Source organism: Onychomys torridus, chromosome 1, assembly GCF_903995425.1.
Source record: "Onychomys torridus chromosome 1, mOncTor1.1, whole genome shotgun sequence".
In the NCBI taxonomy this organism is placed as follows: domain Eukaryota; kingdom Metazoa; phylum Chordata; class Mammalia; order Rodentia; family Cricetidae; genus Onychomys; species Onychomys torridus.
Window position 1 is genome coordinate 104,181,382 of NC_050443.1, and position 20,101 is coordinate 104,201,482.

Below are 20,101 nucleotides of genomic sequence, written 5' to 3' on the forward strand. Positions count from 1 at the left end.
CCAGGCTAGGCAGCACATGGGAGTTCTATCAGCTAGTGACTGGTTCGGGGGAGTCATGTGTCCTGATAAAGCTCAGTAAGAATAATTTTGTTTTTGCTGGAGAGGCTGAGACCTATTTCATGGGATCCTAGGATGTGACCCCTAGAGCAGCCAGAACCATCACATGACCACACAGGGAAACGCTGTGAGAACACACTCAACAGAGAACAGCTGAGAGCTGGGGAGACAGCTGAACGGGGAAATTGCTTGTGTTCAGTGTGAGGGTCTGAGTTCAGATCCCAGTACATATGTGAAAATCCAGATGTGGTAGCAAACACGTAGCTCTGGAAGGCAATGATCAACTAGGTTCTCCTTGTGCCTCCAGACACAGCCAACCAATCACTGTGGTCACTAGATTGTGCGGCCGTTTCTCTGTTAGCCCACAGGCTCCTCACGCTCTCCCGCTCTCCCTCCTCTAGGCCATTTGCTTCCCCTAGCCAGCCTCCACAACTAATGCAGAGATAGTTCTAAAGCAGAAACTTGGCCAAGCCATTCTGGGCTCCACAGCCTCCAGGGACCAGCCATGGTCTCGGGATGAATCTGTCGGCCTGCTCAGCCCCTCTGTCCACCCTCATGTCTGTTATGGAATAATCTTTGTGTACACTATGAAGATATGCCATTTAGATTGGCTTAATAACGAGCTGAATGGCCAGTAGCTAAGCAGACTTTCTAGGTACAGAGGATGCTGGGAAAGAAGAGAGCTAGTTAGAAACAAGCCCAAGCTATCTGCCAAGCTTTCGTAAATAGTAAGTCGTCTCCCTGTAGTGATTTGGGAGCGGCTGGCAGGACAGAGAAAGACTAGCTACATGTGTCTGTGCTTTCTCCTGTATCCTAACTAGGTTTTCTTCAGCTCTTCAAGTCACCTCAGGGCTTTGGTATATGTTGCCCCTAAAGCCTGGAGCACCTTGGGTAATTCATCCAATTGTCACAAACCAACCAATGACACCCTCTCCCATGGCTGCTTGTGACACATACACACACACACACACACACACACACACACACACACACACACACGCCCACCCTTCCTTCCTGGGCCTTGATCTTGTTTTTGTTTTGTGTTTATTTTGTTTGTTTGTTTTTCAGACAGGGTCTTGCTATGTAGCCCTAGCTGACCTGGGTGAGACTTGCCATGTAGACCAGGCTGGCCTTGAACACACAGGCGCTGCCTGCCTCTGCCTCCCGAGTGCTGGAGTTAGACACACACCATCATGCCCCGGCCCTTGTCTTAATTATTATGAAATCACTCAGACCTGAAAACACTTGAAGGATAGTTATCAAACACTTGTGGAACCCTCCCCGATCCCACTGTTTTGGGGGAGGCAGTGCTAGGGACTGAGCTCAGAACTTCCCACGGGCACAAGTGCTCTGCCACCCAGTACCCCAGGCTACCCCAGACCCCACTGCACAGTTCACTGAGGCCTTTGCTCCACTCCCACCTCAGTTCTCTCCCTCCACCCAAGGTAACACGTCCCCGAATTTGGTGTTCTCTACTCCTATACACCTGCCTTAATACACCACATACAGTGTCCCCAAGCAACATGTACAGAGAACATCCCTAATCCAAACATCTGAAACCCAAGATATCCCAAAGTATAAAACATTCCGAGTGCTGACATGATGTCCTGAGCAGAAAATCCTCTTCTGATTTCATGGGGTGGGTTTCAGTCAAATGTAGGTGCATTTAAAATAATGTATGAACCTGCCTTCAGACTATGTGTAGAAGGTGTATATGAAACATAAGAATTCCATGTTTACATTTGGATCCCATTCCCAAGATAGCCAATCATTCCAAATAACAATAATAATAATAAATCCAAGCAGACACAGATGGACTCTATGAGTTCAAGGACAGAGTTCCAGGGCAGCCAGGGCTAAACAATGAGACCTATCTAAACAAAGGAATCCAAATCAGCATGGCGCTCCTGGCAAGTGACCCACACCTATTTCACATCTTTAATTGCCTTTACGTGGCTCCCTTTGTTGCCTCCATGCATGCATGCTCTTCCAGCTGTGTATCTCCTGCTGACAGGCCTGACTCATTCTGCTGCTGGCACCCCACCAGAGACGGCACCCCACCAGAAACGGGACCCCAGGGCCGGCGCCCCACCAGGGCCGGGACCCCACCAGGGCCGGCGCCCCACCAGGAATGGGACCCCAGGGCCGGCGCCCCACCAGGGCTGGCGCCCCACCAGGACTGGCATCCTGCCCATCCACTGGCCCTGGGTCCCTCTGTTGTGTCCTGCTGTGACCACTGCAACACTGCCCTGTACAGCTTGTGCCTGTACATCCACTGTGATGACAAAGGTCCTGCTCAGGGAACCCACTAAGCAAAGGGCCGGTCTGTCTTCGGCTTTACCGTTTGTTGCTAGATTTTTTGACAAGGTTGTTCTGCCAAAGTGCCTTTGTCAGGAATCTGCTATTGGTGCCTCTGCCTATTCCTCCTACCCCCGACACGCAAATAAAAAGACCGAGGCCCATTAACTTACACCGAGGCTTCCCACACCCCACCCCCACTTCAATCTGCTGCAGCTGGATAATCTGAAGGGCTTCCCTGTCTACCTCACCTCTCTGAATCTGCTCCCTTACCTACAAAATGCAGACACCAGCCATAACTGTCGATAGGGAAGCCACAGTAATTATGGGAGGGGTACCTGGAACTCAGATTACTTCAGCAGCCAGAGAAAACTACTAGCTCTGTGTATTCATCAGAGCAGCGTTGGTTACACAACAAACACACCAAGCCAGTTGCTGACACACTGTGATTTACTGGCCCGCATGACCCAGAGGTTGTAGAGGTCATCTTGCTCATTTGTGATTAGATTCAGGAAAATAGTCATGTCTCAATCACCCCTCTCCTTTCCATGGCTTCATTCACAGGCAGGCTATGCAAATGCGGTCTCCAGAACTATATCCTTCTGGCCCAGTAACAGCTGGGATCAAAAGGGGTTTCCTGAAAAATCCCAGGCCCATCCCACTGCCCAGCAGGCCACAGGCCCGACCCGAACCATCGTGCAAGGCCAGAGAGGGCCAGCTCACATCCCAGGATGGAGGGCTGCATTGGTGCCTCTAAATCCACAAAGAATGGAACTGGGACAAGAGTGGGTTCTGAAGGAGACCAAGAGAAAAACTCCCAGAACACGGGCGATGGAGCCAGGCCAGACAAACCAGCAGATCACCAGGCCATTCCCACGACCAAACCTAGCAAGCCGGCAGTGAGACCCACAGACATGTCACCACACAGCAGCTGAAGCTTGCTGGCTACACATGAACTTCAGGTGCCTTAGCCACTTTGGTGGGGGATAAGATATGTTCCCACTATGTGTATTAGGCAGGCTTTAAACTCCTGAGCTCCAGAAATCCTCCCATTCCACCTTTGGAACAGCTGAAAGTACCAGTATATGCCACCAGGTCTGACTTGCTCAGACCACTTCAGTTATTTCATGAGAGCCACACAAAAGACAAGACCCAAGACACCTACTGAGGTCATCAAGGCCAGCCCTTTGTTTTGCAAGTAGAAGAACAAGGGTCACCAAGGTAGGATCTTGCTGCTGACACACACTCCCCACCCAGAGGTGCCCTGTACCCTGATCTGCCACTGCACAATGAACAGCTGCACGTCTATGAACTCTGTGGGGAGATACATTCTGAACCCCAAAAGGGCCAGGCTGGGTCGAAGGCCTCACTCGGAAAATGGCTAAGTCCAAGTCATGGTCATCTGTCATTTACAGTCTTTAAACCAAGACAGTTAAGAGGGCCCCTGTGGAGGAGGGAGACCCACAGACAGACAGACAGACAGACAGACAGAGCTATCCAGACACTCTGATGCAGACTTGGGGACACACACATGCACACACACACACACACACACACACACACCCCTAGACCCATAGGTCATGTATGCCCACATTCACAAACATCCCACAAAGAAAAGGACGGTCCTCAATCCAACACTACCTTCACTCAGCCTTCCAGGACCCCAAAGCCAACAGAGCTATGCACACTGGCACACACCTGAACTCCCAGCACCAGGGAGGCAGAGGCAGGATGATCACCCACAAGTTCAAGGCCAACCTGATCTACACGGCAAGACCCTGCCCCAATAAAAACAACAACAACAAAACAAAAAAAAAACAAAAAACAAAAGGAAGACTTTGGGCCACCACAGCCTTTATTCCATGACAGAGTCAAGCAGGAACTAGATTCATTTTCAGGCTTCGTCAGAAGATGCAGAATACTGGGGACACAGATTGGACCCCAAAGTGACAATAAGTTAGGGGGGTTCTCAGACTGTTGACAAGGCAGAGATCACATGGGACTCTCTTAGAGCTACGTTCAGCTGCCCAGTTCTGCCCTCCCAGCAGGCTAGTTCCAGGACAGATGGTTGCAGCTGAAACACAACAGGGCAGGGGAGACAGGGGGTGCAGAGTCACCGAGTCATGAAACCAGCCAGTATCCAGCCAGAGCCACCAAGTACGTGCCTAACCATTGGGGGTGGCCAGGAAGGGGGTCCTGGAGAGAAGGCCCAAGACAGGGGTGGGGACAGAGGCCACTCACCAGGCTCTCAGTTAAGTTCCTGCAGATTCTCATAATCGGGAGCTTCCTCTCCCTCCACTCCTTCCTCTTCTTCATCTTCCACCTCCTGGGACTTCAAGGCGGCTGGGAGGGAAAGACAGAGGAAGACTGGTGTTCGGCAGGCAGCTATCTGCTGAAGGCAACTCTCCAGCTCCTGCCCACTTACACCTCGATACACACCCAGCTCGGCCCTGGTCACTGGCTGCAGCTCCTGGGACACATTCACATACTCCCGGCTCCCATCTGTGGGGGAACAGATCAAGACGGACAGTCATGTGAAGGGCAGGCCATGTGGAGGGTGGGAGAGGCTATGGGCCGTACACAGAGTGCAGTGTCACCTACCCAGAGATGCTTCTGCACTCTCCTCGCTCTCGGGGACATTCACGTAATCTTCACCCGACTCCACTGTGGGACGGGAACAATTAATTACTAGAAGGCCCTCAGCCAGGCACTGGTTCCCAGAGGCCCCCCAGGTCTCCAGACACAGCCTTCCCCCCGAGGCAGTCCCACAGGATAGAGAGAATATCCAGGAAAAGCAAGGGGAGCAGCCTGGGAAGGGGAAGGGCCATGGAGGTGGACAGAGATCCACTGGACCAGTACCACTGGGGAAAATCGAACAGTGACAGTGTGGGACTCTGACAGTACGGCTGGGAGCAGGGACCATAGGAGCCCAAAGTACAGACATCTTGGTGGCATGTGGAAGAGACGGCATCCCCTCTTCATCAGACCTGTCTGGCTTCTCAGTATTACTAGCCATCGCCCATATTACACCTTCCCAGGCCCATACATGTCACTCGCTATGTTACATGGCTTTTTGCTTTCTGGTTTCACAGCTGCCTGGATTCTTTATGAGCATGTAAACTAGCTGGGCTTCGGAGCCAAATATCCTGGTTCAAATCCCAGTTCTAGCACCAACCAGCTATGTTACCTCAGATAAGTTACCTAAATGCTCTGTGCCTCAGTTTCCCCATCTGCAGGGTAAAATTTATAACGGGACCTGCTCTGCAGGACTACTGTGAGGATTGAAACAGTAAATAGTAAAATAGAGCCTGGCACACACCATGTGCTGCCAAGTATCTATTAATAAACCCACTGGGTATGGCAACACATGCTTGTGGGCCCTGAAGGCTGAGATAGGAGTAACTTGGGCTCCAGGCTTCAAGGCCAAATTTGGGCATCACAATAGCAAGACTATGTCAATCAATCAATCAGTCAATAGAAATGAAAAAATAAACCCTGGCATAGTACAGAGGCAGAAGTGAGGGGCAGGAGGGAAGGGGGCAGTCAGCAGTTGAGTTAATGTATACTACAAGGGCATAAAGTAGGTCCTCAGGTACCAGTACCTCTTTTAGTACCTTTGTGTATATGCTATGCCGATGCACACACCCATGAACACGTGGAGGCTTTATCCACTCCACCTCAGTCCATTGAGACAGTGCCTCTCGATGAACTTAAAATCAGCCATTTTGGCCCTAGCAATGATTCTTTTATCTTTACAAATTTGCTGAATTGACTCACTAAATCCCTAACATAACCCAGCAGACATACCCAGGAAATGAGTGAAGGGATGGATGGATGATGGATGGATGGATGGATGGATGGTGGATAGATGGATGGAAAGAATCACTTAAACAGTCTCAAGGTTTAAGAGAGAAATGACAAATTAGAAATCTGGACTACAAATGGAACCCGAGGCCAGGTGTGGTGGAACATGCCTACAATCCCAGCACCCAGCAAACGAGGCAATTGGATCTCTATGGGTTAAAGGCCAGACTAGTCTACAAAGCAAGTTCCAGGGCAGCCAGGGCTACACAGTGAGATTCTGCCTTAAACAAAACAAAACAAGCAGAGCTAGGGTACAGACATAATCGTCTAGAGTAAATACAGGTTGGGTGTTCCTGAATTAAAGCTCCAAAATTCAGAATATTCCAAAACCCCAAACCTTTGAAGTACTGGTGTAATGCCACAAATGGAAAACTCCACACCATGAAATTTTGGTTTCATGCAAAAGATTAATTAAAATTTGCATAAACTACCTCCAAAGCTGAGCATGGGCGCACACACCTTTCATCTCAGCATTTAGGAGGCAGAGGCAGGTAGATCTTTGTGAGTTTGAGGCCAGCCTGGTCTACATATCAAGTTCCAGGACAACCAGGGCTACATAGTGAGACCCTGTCTCAAAACAAAACAAAATCCTACCTTCAGACTATGTGTGTGTGTGTATATATATATATATCCTCAACAAAATTCACTATAATCTTAGATATTCCCAAATTTGTATCGTGGTAAGGGACATTCATGCTACACAGAGAGAAGAGGATAGAACATTGAAGATCACCAAACCCTAAGGGAAGTTCAGGGAAGGACAGCAGGAATGGAAGAGACCAAAGCAGAAAAACGCAGCCCAAGAGAAACAAAGACCACATGGTAAGCAGAAGCAAGCTTCAGTGAAAGAGTATGTGAGTGAGAGGCAGACAGACAGACAGACAGAGACAGAGAGAAACAACCTCTAACCAAAGTCCTTACAGATACATTAGATGATAATGCTTCCATGAAACAAGAACAGGGCACTATACAAAAAGAACACTGAGAAGCCCGAAAAAGGGCTTTCAGATAAGAGAAATGATTTTTCTCTTTTCTTTTTTGTTGGTGGTAGCGCTGTTTTGGTTTTTGAAACAGGGTCTCATTATATCGTCCAGGCTATCCTCAAACTCAACCGTCCTTCCCAGACTCCTGATGGCAGGGTTATAGGCGTGTGCCCTCGCATCCAACCCAGAAATAAAATTTCAATGGAAGGGTTAAAGAAGAGTGAGAAAATTTCTTAGACAACAGGAAAAATGGTGAGACAAAGAGGGAGGGAGGAAAAGCAAGGCAACCCGAAGTGAAGAGCAGGAAGTCCAACATCTGAAGGAGGAAATGGGAGGGCGGCAATCATCTCAGAAATGAGAGGGAAGAGAGGTGTAGCTAGCAGCACATGGCAGAGGGAGGTAGACAGAAACCCTGACTCACTGGAGAAGGCGCTGTCTCGGAGGCCAGGGTTGCTGGGCACAGGAGCAGAGGAGACCACAGGAACGGCGGCAGGGGTGCTGTCAGGGAGCACTTCTCTGGAAGGAAGGAACGAGGAGGTAAGAAAGGGTCCCCAACTTCCGCCCCCTCTGCCCCTCCCCACTCACAGGTAGCCCTCATTGGGATAGTCATCCTCGTCCTCATCTTCATCCACATTCTCACAGGCTGGCTCTGGGAGGAAGAAGAAGTCAACGTGACCTGGGACAGATCCAGCCTCCCCACCCCACCCTGTTCCCCGGACCCCAGACCCACCCTGGTTCTCGTAGCTCGCCACACTGTTGGCTTCGAAGAGAGAAGGGGAGGAAGACAAATCAGCTCATGCTGCACACCCTCCCCCAGTCCACTAACCCCGTACACTCTTACCGTCATCTGAATCTTGCCGGGAAGATGGCATCCGATGGGAGCCCCCAAGGGGCTGTGGGGATCTCCTGGAAGTCAAAGGTCAGGGACCAGGTCTAAGTAGGACTCTGGGACAAGCGGGGTGGCAACAGGGAAAAAGCCGCTTCCCCCAATCCTAGAGGGTGGGGCAGGCACAGTGGCTCAGAGGGAGGGAGCTGAGGGGTACTCACGGAATGGGGAGCAGGTCTGGCTGCCTCAGGGGTGGGAAGGAAGTAACAAGAGGGTAGGAAGTGGCGGATGTTCGGGGGACAGTTATTTCTGAGGACATAGAACCGAGCTTGAGGGAATGACTCCAGACACCACCACCCCCAACCCATGTCAAGGCCTCTAAGGACAGATGTACCCCTAAAAACCATGTCCTAAACAGGCACGGGGGGCTCCCGCTTTCCCCCAACCCAGCCCTACAGACAGCTTAGGATGAGCAGGACAAAGGCACACTCCTAAGAACCCTCAAGGAAGGCCAAGGACACTGAACTCACGAGGCGGTTTGATGAGGATGCTCCTTGGGTACAAACTGGCAGGAAAGAGGTAGCTGGGGTATAGGCCCAAGAGGGCCCCGGCCCCAAGCCCTCCATCAGAACAAAGGGAAAACACATGGGGAAATGGGACTCACCTTTCTCTGGAAGCACTCTCATAGGAGGCTGGAGGAGAGAGGGCCAATGAGGCAGGATCAGGGTGCAACAGGAACAAAGACACTCAGTCCCCTCCCGTCCCCACAGCAGGACTGAGGTAGGGACAGTTATAGGGAGAATGGGGCTGGGAAGAGCACGAGGATCCGGTGGGGTACCCGGCACCCAGTACCCCAGAGCTCCCCACTTACCTGGCAGCTCACGGCAGCGCACACACAGGGCAGCCAGGAGCGTGACCAATAGAGGCAGCAGCAGGAGGCCCAGCTCCAGGGGGCTCAGAGTGTCTGCTTCCATCTGCAGATCACCTGCCCCAGGCCCCGCTGCACTGCAGCCCCTCCAGGCAGAGCGGCAGCAGAGCTGTGGCACTGAGTGGGCCACAGCCTGGGATCCAGCGGCAGGCAGCTGTGTCCTCCTTTGGGGCTCAAGGACCCCCACTTCCTTGCTGGACCGAGTTGAGACCAGGGCTGGCAGTTTCTAGTCTGGGAGCCTGAGCTGGGGCCTGTGCCCCAGCTAGCAGACCCGCGATCCCCGTGCCCAGCTGTACCTGCCCCTCTCTTGCTCCCCGCCTGCCTCTTCTCCTCACCACCCGCGTGCGACAGGAAGCTGTGGTGAGGGCAGGAAATCATCAGGCTCCTCAGGCGGCTGCGCCTGCCCCCTGCCCACTCACCCCCACCCAGCTGTGGGAAGGGGGAGGAGGCAGAGGGACTGTGTGGGAAGGGGGACAAGCTGGCAAGCTGTGTCCTCCCCATGGGTGGGAGAACTGTAGGGAGGCTCTGTCTGGGACTGCGTGGAACAAGGGCAGCACCGCCCCCACCTCCCAGGCTAGCCTCTGGGAGAGCAGCTTCCAGGGACCACAATGAGTCACGGTCACACCGAAGCAACTCACTCAGAAAAGAGCAGTCCTCTAGCTCACCCAGGCCAGAAGACAGGGACCAACCCACAGGGTGACCCGACTGCCCTGCTAAGTAAGTCCTGAGGCGACAGACATTCCCTGAAACCAACGGCGCCCGCAGAGAGACAAGCGGCCAGTCACAGTCTGCTTACAAATTTTATTCCATTACAAATAGCACCAAACCCCTTGGGCTGCCCTAATAGACAGGACACCCCCCATTTCTGGACCCCCATCACTTCCCTGGGCTGCCCATGTAGTGTCTGGGAGCGGGGACATATCCCAGGGCTTCCTCCTTGGACCTGGGCCTGGTGAGGGCTTCTGCCTGGGCACCTCCTGGGGTGGGCCTGGAGCCAGCTGTGGTGCACCTGTGGCTGGGTAACAGCTCCTCAGATGAGCACGCTGGACACGGGGACCCGGGTAGAACGGCCTCGCTGAGGTACCACAATCCGGTCATCTGAGGGCCCCGTCTCATGCAGCAGACCTGCGGGGAAGGGGTCGGAGCCAAGGACAACCAGGTAAGAGCCAGCAGGGGACAGGAGACAAACAGGCAGAGGGGCACAGAGGAGGTGGCAGCCCAAGTCCTCAGAACTGTGAACAGACAGAAAGCCTGGTCCACTTTCAGACAGACTCAGAGCTGAGTGGGATGGTACCCGGGAGCTGGGACTCTCAACCCTGGCCGGTGGCCGGTGGCATGGGCCTGGGCGGATGGGATAGTCCGAGTGGAGGGAGAGCCGGGGACTAAGTGACGCGGGGTTTATACGGACGAGCCACAGATGAGCAGACTGACAGGCAGCGCGTGGGCTGACAGTGGCCCTCACTGACCCTGCACGTGGAGCTGAGCCCGCCGGCGGTCGTCCTCGATGAACATGGCCGTGCCCAGAAAGGCCGCACCACCCAGTGCCCCAACGAAAGCACAGAGCATGAGCGAAAACTGCAGGGCCCGGAACTCGGACAAGAAGGAAGCAGGCCAGCTCCGTCGGAGGCGGTCAGAGATCTGCCGGGACAAAAGAGTCAGCCCCACATCCCCACAGGTAAAACCTTCCCACAGCTTCCTTCCCACCCACTAGAGGCACCAAGGGGAAAAGTGCCGCAGGTGACTGGCGAACTAGGCCAGGCTATCCTAGCCGTCTAGGCTCATATCACCAGCCACAAGCCAGCTGCCGGGGTGGGGAGTACCAGGTCCCTAAAACCATCCCATCCCAGCCAAGGAGAGTACTCACTAGACCAATGAGGTAAGGGCTCCCAGCATCGCCCAGCAAATGCGACAGCACAATCTGGAAGGCCTCAGCAGTGGAGCGCCGAGTTGGGATCACCACATACTAGGAGGGATGGGGGAGGGGGCGGGGGGCTGGCTCAGCAGGGATCCCAGAGAAACCAAGGCCCAAGTCCACTGTAGGCCCAAGGCAGGCCCAGAGGCCCCTCTGTGGCTGGACTCTGACATACATACGCAGCTGAGGTTTGAAGGGGAAAGGCCAGAATCCAGGGCCACCACCAGAGCCCGACCCCTGCTCCCTTCAGCCTCTGCCCAGCTACTCACCAGTAGGATATCAGCCACAATGGCCCAGTTCATAGACAACAGGGTCTCCCCAATAAAGATAAAGATCTGGATGGCAGAAGCGGGAGAGAGTCACATGACCAGGCTTAGCCATCAACTCACATAGTCCCCATCACACCCCACAAGGCAGGAGCTAGCCTCACCACACCAGCACCTTACACGGGAGGAGACGCTGCTTTGCCAGCAGCGCCCAGCTGGGAAGGCCCAGGGCTGGGATCTGGAAGGAGGCACTCCACCTTCAGTCCGCTCTAAACTACTCTGCTGGCTGACTCTGCACCCGGAGTCGGCTGCTGCTGGTCCTCCCGATGGACACGGCGGTGCCCAGGAAGGCCACGCCACCCCTCCTGCCCCCGTGCAGAGATACCCACTAGGCCCCTGGTATCCGACTCACGTAGGTAGCCACGATGCTGCCTCGGGCACAGGCCAGGGACAGGAAGAGGAAGGGCGCCGAGCCCAGGAGGCCGGTAGCACAGACCAGTGGGTCAGCCCGAGGGTTGAAGCGGCGAAGGCGGCGGCTGATCTCCACACCCAGGCCCACACCCAGGACTCCAGTCAGGCAAGTGATGAGTCCAAAGATAAGACTGGGGGTTGAGTCCAAAGATGAGATTCCCCCTGGCATGATTCCTTCTCCTGCGAGGCCCTCTGACCCCCGCGAGCACGGTCCACCCCAGCTGCCCTCATACCCAAATCCATCCGGCACAGACCCTCAGAGCCAATGTGTTACCTCATCACATGGTTCTCGGAACCAGAAACTGAGACTCCAAGAGTGGAGGGAGCTGGTAGAGTCAGTATTCAAACTTTTCTGGCCCGAGTCCGAATCCCTCTTCTATCCCCTACCCGAAGTCACCCGGCCCAGCCCCTCCCACGCACCTGTCAGAGGAAGAGCATGATTCTCCAGGGAGACAGGGCAGGGTCTCCCCCAGAACAACACGGGAGCGCAGCAGGAACGCTGGGGCCCAGAGAGCCAGGGAGCCCGTGACGAAGGCCACAGCAGTGAAGCCAAGGGAAGACAGGACGAAACTCGGGCTGTGGGCATTGGGAGGAAGTCAGACCCACGGGTGTGCCCTCTCCTCCCTCCCTGGCGTATTCTACTGTCAGAGTTGACATGACCTGTGTCTATATCTCAGGCAAATGCCTCAGGTGGGCAGCAATGCCTGGGTCTCTGGCCATAAATACGGCTCCCTGGCAGGACACAAAACTCGGCCTGTTGAAGGCTGCAGCCCTCTGCGGCCTGAAACACGGAAGGAAGGGGTAAACTCACTTTCGTGCCAACGCCTTCAGATCTGCCCACCATGAGGTGGGGCTCAGGGGTGGTGAACCTGAGTGGCGCTCCACAGCTCCTCTTGGGGGCTCTTGTACCACCAGGAACAGCAGCAGAACAGCCACCACCCCCAGACCTGGTGTCACCTGGGGAAAGAGCAAGCTTTGGGATGCAGGGCAGGGGTATACTGACCCTCTGGGGCCACCGAGAATGAGGAGGGCAGGCAGCTTAGCTCCCCAGGTTTAAAACTCCACAAGGGCTGGTCCAGAGAAGTTGGAACTGCGACTTAGGAAGGTTTGCCACCGGGGACATCCCGTTTCTACAGGCCTAGGTTTGCTTCTTCTTTGGCAACAGCACCCTGATTTTGTTTCAAGGACCCCCAACCAAATTTCTCTCAGTCCACATGGTTCAAACTGGATCTAAGGCCGAACCAAAAGGGCTGTTACTCTCTAGCCTTCCATAACTGATTACATATTGGGCATGTGACCCACGTTCATCCAATCGGACACCATCTCATGGCTACTGTCCAAGGGTCTGAGGTGCCCAAGTTGCTCAGTTGAGGATGATCGCTTGGGAATAAAGTTAGCATGGGGAAACCAAAAAATGAGCAAATGCAGTGATGGCACGGGAGTCCTGGGTCAGCTTCACTTTCCAGTAGGAAAGCTAATACTGTCCCTTTCTGGGGCTTCCAGCTTTACATCTGCGAGCAAGACTTTTGGCTCCCTTTTGAAGACCAGGCTTGCTGAGGCTCAGCTCAGCACAATGAGCACTGCCACAAAGAGGGAGTGTGTGGGGCCAGGGAGCTTGCCTAGTGAGTAGAGGGTCTTGCCGCAAGCCTGACAACCTGAATTCAATCTCCAGGACCTTCAGGTAAAGGAAAAAACCAACTTCCTAAAGTTGACCTCTGACTCCCACGGTCAGGCATGTATGCACACACATACTTTTTTGTTGTTTGTTGTTGTTGTTGTTTTGGTTTTTTGAGACAGGTTTTCTCCGTGTGGCTTTGCGCCTTTTCTGGAACTCACTTGGTAGCCCAGGCTGGCCTCGAATTCACAGAGATCCACCTGCCTCTGCCTCCCAAGTGCTAGGATTAAAGGCATGCACCACCACCGCCCGGCACATTTTTTTTTTTTTTTTTAAAGAGAGTTAAAAAAGGGAATATCTGAAGAAAGAAAGGGAGATCAGTAAGGTTGCTGACTCCTCAAACTATAACCAGACTCACCCGCAAAGCCCAGTGCCAGTCTCCGGCCACATCCTTCACTTTGGAGCCTGCAATGTAGCCTAGTCCACTGTGGGAAGGCAGAGAGGAAAGTTACATGTGGTCAGTCAAGGCACACGCCTGTAATCCCAGCACTCGGGAGGCAGAGGCAGGTGGATCTCTGTGAGTTCCAGGCCAGCCTGGTCTACAAAGCAAGTTCCAGGACAGCCAGGACTGTTTCACAAAGAAACCCTGTCTCGAAAAATGCCCCATCGAGCCCTTGCCCCGCATCAGGCCTGCCCACAGCCTACTCACCTGCCCACAGGAATGGCAAAGTAGAAGACACTGAGCATCCGACTCCGCTGGTCTGCCACGAAGAGGTCGGCGATCAGGGTGGGCGCAATGGTGGAGTAACTGGCCTCCCCGACCCCCACCAGGCCCCGGGTCAGGAGGAGCAGCCAGAAACGCTGGGAAAGGAGACATGGGGGAAGTGGCATCCCACCCTGGAGCCAGCCTCCCAGGAGACCTCGCCAGGTAGTGCTGGAGAGGCAGCAGGGACAGTGAGAGAGGCCTGGGTTGAGAATCACACAGACCTGGCTGGAATCCTGGCTCCACTTACTAGCTGTGACTTTGAGAAAATAACTTAACCTCTCTGAGCCTCAGTTTCCTCATCTGCAAAAGGGGAACAACAACAGTTTGTTCACATGGTACTCTGAGGGCTTTGCACTCAGTAGGTGCAAAGTAAATCTTGGGTTTCTATTTTCCCTCCCACCGAGGACCCACTCCAATGGTGAATAATGATCTAAACTGGGGGACAGTCTGCTTACCAAAGGCACCTGGAGCCAAGGCCAGGGCACTAGGGCTGCCTGGGCCTGAGGACAGCAGAGAGGGGAAGATTTCAAAGACACAGAAAAGCATCTACCAGGGAATTGGGAGGGAAACTCGTGGCATCGTGTGTTTTCAGAGTTTGGAGAAGGAAGAAGTGGGTCACTGTGTCAGAGGCCCCCAAGAATGGGGCGAGAAGAAGAGCCCCATGAAGCAACCAGGAAAACACTGTAGTCTGCAGAGCCAGCAGAGTGTCGGGGGCAGCACTGGAGGGTGGGTGGACAGCTGCCCCAGGCTGCTCTCTCACCCACACTAGCACCAGCCTTAAGAGGAAGCCCGATCCCAGGAAGGGAGAAGACAATGGCCATCTGCACAGAGATCAATGGTGAAAACAGTGTTTAGGTGTGCAGTGGGAGAGTTAGGGGGCAGGCCAAGTGATGCGTGGAAGAACGCTCATGAAGAACAGTGAGCACGATAGGGTGGGCAGGTTAACTCAGGCCATGAAAAAGTGGAAGAAGGAGCAGAGGATGGACACCACAGAGGTTCCCCACACTCAACCCAAAATGTCTCCGAGGAACAGCAGCAAACACGGACAGGGAGTGGGGAGAAAGCATAGGGCCTCACCTCTCTGGGGATGAAGGATGACCCCAGTGTCACCAGAGACCAGAAGGCAATGCCCCCGCACATGAGGTACTTCCTATTGTACCTGTCACCCAGGTAGCCAAACACTGGTGCCAACACCATGTAACTGGAGATGAACACTAGGGGGAAGCAGAGAGTCACAGCCCGGTTTGGATCCCTTGCTGCCCCAGCCCCTCCCCCACTCCTATTCCAGTTAGGGAGCAGGGTATAGAAATGCCCAGAGATCCCCACCCTCCTCTTCCCTGATGAACACCATTCCCATCCCAACCCTGTGGCCCATCAGAGCCAGGGGGGCCACCCAGGCTCATCTTCACAACTTTCCAAAACATCCTGTATAGAATGGATCATCCAGCTGGCTTGTTCCTCCCTTCCACCCAGCCTGAAACAAAACCCACATCCACACCAGAGGCCTGTGTCCTGCCTGTCCTGTCTAATCCAGCCCCTTCCTCTCTCCCTCCCTGCACCTTCCCGACAACTGCCAAGATCAACACCACGTTAGGGTTCGGGACTCACTGTCCTCAAAGGAACATTTTCATTTCTCTCCTGAGCCTTACAAAATCCAATTGCTTCAAATTCCAACCCAGACAGTTACCCAGACTACCATCCATCCCAACCCCATTTTCTTTTCTTTTCTTTTTTTTGGGTGGGTGGGTGGGTGGGAGGGGAAGGTCTCCTGTACACAGGCTGCCCTGAGCTCACAGTTCTCCAGCCTTTGCCTCCCAAGTGCTGGGATTAAAGGATTAACACCTGCTGTGTGCTTTCTTTTACACTTTGACATCTTATATGTCATACTCATCCATCGGAAATTATCCCATGTTAATTAGCCCCCTTGGGCACAGGAGGACGTCCGCTCCGGCATGGGCCATGACTGTGGGTCTCACTTAACCCACAAGCTAGCACAAAACAAGTGTTCACGTGTGTTGCATGAAAAGCAGGATGGATGATGGAACCATCTAGGAAGGTCTGCTGCTTCTCTAACTCAGCACCACCTTGACCTAAGACCTCACTCTCGCTTTCTCCACACTTAAGGATGGAGTAAGTTCCGCATGGGCCGGGGGTTGGGAAACAAACACTTCAAGACCCGGTTTCGAATTCCCATTCACCTACCTGCTTATGTGACCCTGGGCAAATCCTAACTCTTCTCAAAGTCTGAGTTTGCTTATAAAACCTAAATCTCCGTGCAAAGCAGGAAGAACAACATTGCTGCTCAGCTGTAGGAGAAGCAAGCAGGAAGGCCTTGCCAAAGTCCTATAGGGCTACCACACTTCTAAGGTGCTCTACTAGGACCTGGCATATAGTAGGTTCTCAGAAAGAAAGGAGAGAAACGACCCCCACTCCCTCCCCCCAAGTACTCTTGCTTTGTTTACTGGTGCCTACTAGGTGCCACACCCAGCATTTCTTCATCCTCACACCAGTCCAAAGAATTAGTCCATTTTATTACTTAACTTCATTCTACAGACAAGAAAGATGAGGCTTGGAGAAGGTGAGCATGTCGCCTACCATCACATAGTTAGTAGCTGGCTCCCTCTGTAATTGTCACGTCCCAGCTCAACTCGGCAGCCCTAGCGCAATCAACCATTACCTCCGAGAGCTCTGGCCAACAGCCCTCATTGGCAAACCTGCATGTATGTAGGCCCAGTTGAGGCCACAAGAGGCGAGTGGCTGTGTGAGCAGGAGCCTCACTCACCAGTCTGGATGAGGCCAGAACTACCATCTCCAATGTTGAAGAAGTGCTCAATGTCTGGAAGGACTCCTGGAAAGAAAAAAAGCTCAGGATGAGCACGGAGAGGCGGCCCCATCCTGGGAAATTGCTTCCTTCCCCACGTCCCTTCTTCCGAACAGCAGTGCCTACCAGCCACGGTGAAGCGGTCCATGTAGTTCAGGAGGTTGATGTAACACAGCACCGCCACTATGAGGGTCGAATGGCCCTGGGACAAACCAGTGATGCGCTGCAGGCCTTCACGGTCTGGGACCTCGGGCTCCCCGGACTTGGGATTCCCCATGGGCCCCGGCAATCCCGGGTGGCCAGGCGCTGGCCCGTCATCTGGGTCATCAGCTTGGCTGAGGAACGGCGCTGTGTCGGACCCAGCCATGGTCCCACGAGAACGCAACCGCCCACGCTCCGGTCCCACCTCCGACGGAAGGAGATTAGCTTAAGGATGGCGAGGAGAGTTACCCACAGCCGGCTAGGAGCGTGCTCCAATGAACAGAGCACGACTGGGGAAAGCCCTGGGATTCGTCATTCCCTCTGGTTCCAACAGAGAGGTCGTGTGAGATGCAGGTGACGTTGGGGACAGGGGCGGGAAGACGAGGACCTAGTCGCCCTTCCCACGCTGATGCTCTCCTCACCCTGGGAAGGAGCGCGCCACACTCGCTGTCGTTCAGTCCCGGCGCTGCACCACGGCCGTCGCCATGTTGCCCCAGAGCAGATCATGTGACACCGGAGCCCGACCGGAGAAAGTCACCCGGTGCAAGGATTGAGCACGTGACCTTCCACCGACTACGGAAGCCTCCAAGGCTTCTTGGGCTCCTGCACACAGCTAAGCACCATGGCAATCGGATGCTTGTTCCCACTTTCACCAACAGTCTCCAGGGGGCCTCCCAAGATGACAAAGTCGAGCGCCTTAGAGGGAATGCCCATTTATCCGACTTCCTGTCATCACACAAGATAGTAAATCATAAAGGTTTGGAAATAATACATCTCTCCAGATGCTAGTGAGAAGTCCCCACTTTCTTCTTCGGTGATTGTCTGATGGCTTCATTGATCAGAAATTGTTGAATGAATAACGGCGAGCAGCTGCCCCCTTTTATTTCCAATCATGAGCTCTTACAAAATGTGGATACTTAGATTCCTATAGAGTCAGGCGCGGTGTCGCATGCCTTTAGTCCTAGAACGCAAAGGCAAGCGGATCTTTGCAACTTCAAGGCTAGCCTGGTTTACATAGCGAGTTCCAGGACAGTGGAAGCCACAGAATGAGACCCCGCCTCAAACAAAAGATTCCCGTAGACTAGAAGGAAGAGGACGCACCAGCTACGGCCACAAAGTTTACCTCCAGCAACCAAGACTGGAGTGCTCACGCCCTCTGGTGTCTCTCCTATAGAATAGGCAGAGGCTCAGAAGCAAAGAACTGCCAGCCCAACACGGAAAGCCAGGCAGTGATGGCACACGCCTTTAATTCTAGCACTTTGGAGGCATAAGCACACAGGTCTCTGCATTTGAAGCTAGCCTGGTCTACAGAGCAAGTTTCATGACGGCCAGGGCTAAACCAAGAAACCCCCGTCAAAACAAAACAAAACAAACAAGAACCAATCCCACTGGGTGTGGTGGCTCAAGCCTCTAATCTTAGCGCCTGAGGTTTTGTTTTGTTTTTGCTTGTTTTTAGTTTTTCTTTTGTTTTTTTCCAAAGTTTCTCTATGTGCCCCTGACTGTCCTAGAACTCATTTTTTTAGACCAGGCTGGCCTCAAACTCAGAGATCTACTTGCCTCAGCCTCCTGAGTGTTGAGGTTAAAGGTGTGCACCATCCCTACCCCAGATTGCTTGTTTTTCTTAATATACATACATTCTGAATAAAAATTACTATGATCCTATGAAAGTACTGCTCTGCAATCCCACTTCCAGAACTGGGGATGTAGCTCAGTTGATAGCATATTTGCCTAGCATGGCTGAGACCCTGGGTTCAATTCTCCAGTATCTCACAAGCCACGCCAATGAGTGGCAGGAGGCAGAGAGAGGAGGCTTGCAAGTTCAAAATGTTCCTTGATACAAAGCAATAGTAAGTTCAAGATGAGCTTTGGGTACATAAGACCCAGTCTCAAAAAAATTAAGAATAATTAAAAATAAATACGTATGAGGGTTTGAGGACGGAACTGTATTGCGAGTCATAAACCAGCCTGGACGAAATGATGATGAAGGTGAGGATAATAAACAGAGATAAAGCTCAAAATACTTAAGGGCCAGCAAGATGGCTCAAAGGATAAAATACTTGCTGCTAAGGCTGACAACCTGAGTTCCATCCCTCTGACCTCACATGGAGAAAAAGAGGACTGCCACAAGCTGTCCTCTCTCATATGGGTACCATAACACGCACCCAAATGAAAATATAATAAAAATAAACATATTAAAATAGTTAAATTAGAAGCTGGACATAATAGAATGCACACTGTATTATTCAATTCATATGAAAATCCGGTGACTGAGATGGGCCTATAGTCCCACATGCTTAGGAGGCTGATATAGTGATATTTTATTTGTATTGACATGTGATTTTATTTGTATGTTAATAAAGTTGCCTTGAGGTCAGAGCAAGCCAGAGCAGAAGCTGGGCGGTAGTGGTGCACGCCTTTAGTCCTAGCACTTGGGAGGCAGAGCTAGGTAGATCTCTGTGTGTTCAAGGACACAGCCCGAATGGCAGACACACGCCTTTAATCTCAATACTAACCATAGAAGACCTGGAGGTCTGTACAAACAGGCAGTGATGAGGAGGTCATGTGGCTGGGTTTACAACCAATGAGAAAACAGAACAGAAAGTATATAAATAGACAGGACACTCAGAAGTAGGTTTCTTTCGGAGAGGAAGGACAGCAGAAGCAGTGAAGGGTAAGGTTTTCTGCTCTTGCTCTGGCCTCATGGTTTTTAACTCTGCAATTGGTTCTGTGTTTCTTATTTAACAAGACGGTTACATCTACAGGCTGAGGCAGTGGATCACTTGAACCCAGGAATTTGAAGCCATCTGGGCTATTTAATGAGTCTGACCCCCCCCCATCAATATTATCATATTTGCATTGGAGAAAAGCTAACAATCGGCTGCAGATAGACTGAAGAGGGTTAGGAGGAAGCAGTGGCTTATGTTATACTGAAGACAGGACATGGGAGAAGAGGGACAGAAAGGCACTTATCTGAGAACTGAGACAACAAAGGTAGAAACTAATTAGAAGCTAGCCTGGGCTACATCTCGAACCTCATTGCTGGGGGCAGGGGTGCATGCCTTTAATCCCATCACTCAGGAGGCAGAGGCAGGT

The 20,101-nt window shown here is 52.7% G+C and overlaps 2 protein-coding genes across 3 annotated transcripts; both read right to left on the bottom strand.

Moving 5' to 3' along the window:
* Positions 1–4,189: 4,189 nt before the first annotated feature.
* On the bottom strand, positions 4,190–9,685 carry Lat (linker for activation of T cells). Of its 2 annotated transcripts, XM_036191918.1 has the most exons (12): positions 8,900–9,685; positions 8,693–8,720; positions 8,559–8,593; positions 8,250–8,337; positions 8,044–8,108; positions 7,933–7,962; positions 7,788–7,851; positions 7,624–7,718; positions 4,957–5,019; positions 4,795–4,857; positions 4,597–4,698; positions 4,190–4,429 (listed from the first exon to the last, which is right to left on the bottom strand). In XM_036191918.1, exons 1-11 carry the CDS (start codon positions 9,000–9,002, stop codon positions 4,604–4,606), a joined length of 729 nt encoding a protein of 242 aa, XP_036047811.1. In that variant the 5' UTR covers positions 9,003–9,685; the 3' UTR covers positions 4,190–4,429; positions 4,597–4,603. The 2 variants fall into 2 exon arrangements, with proteins under 2 accessions (XP_036047811.1, XP_036047799.1); XM_036191906.1 differs by having other exon boundaries at positions 7,788–7,962.
* A 52-nt stretch (positions 9,686–9,737) lies between these two features.
* Spns1 (sphingolipid transporter 1 (putative)) lies at positions 9,738–17,547 on the bottom strand. Its single transcript, XM_036191893.1, has 12 exons — positions 16,934–17,547; positions 16,769–16,834; positions 15,064–15,200; positions 13,930–14,081; positions 13,639–13,705; positions 12,417–12,562; positions 12,026–12,181; positions 11,547–11,736; positions 11,138–11,203; positions 10,821–10,919; positions 10,423–10,594; positions 9,738–10,081 (listed from the first exon to the last, which is right to left on the bottom strand). Exons 1-12 carry the CDS (start codon positions 17,172–17,174, stop codon positions 9,987–9,989), a joined length of 1,587 nt encoding a protein of 528 aa, XP_036047786.1. The 5' UTR covers positions 17,175–17,547; the 3' UTR covers positions 9,738–9,986.
* Between the last annotated feature and the right edge of the window lie 2,554 nt (positions 17,548–20,101).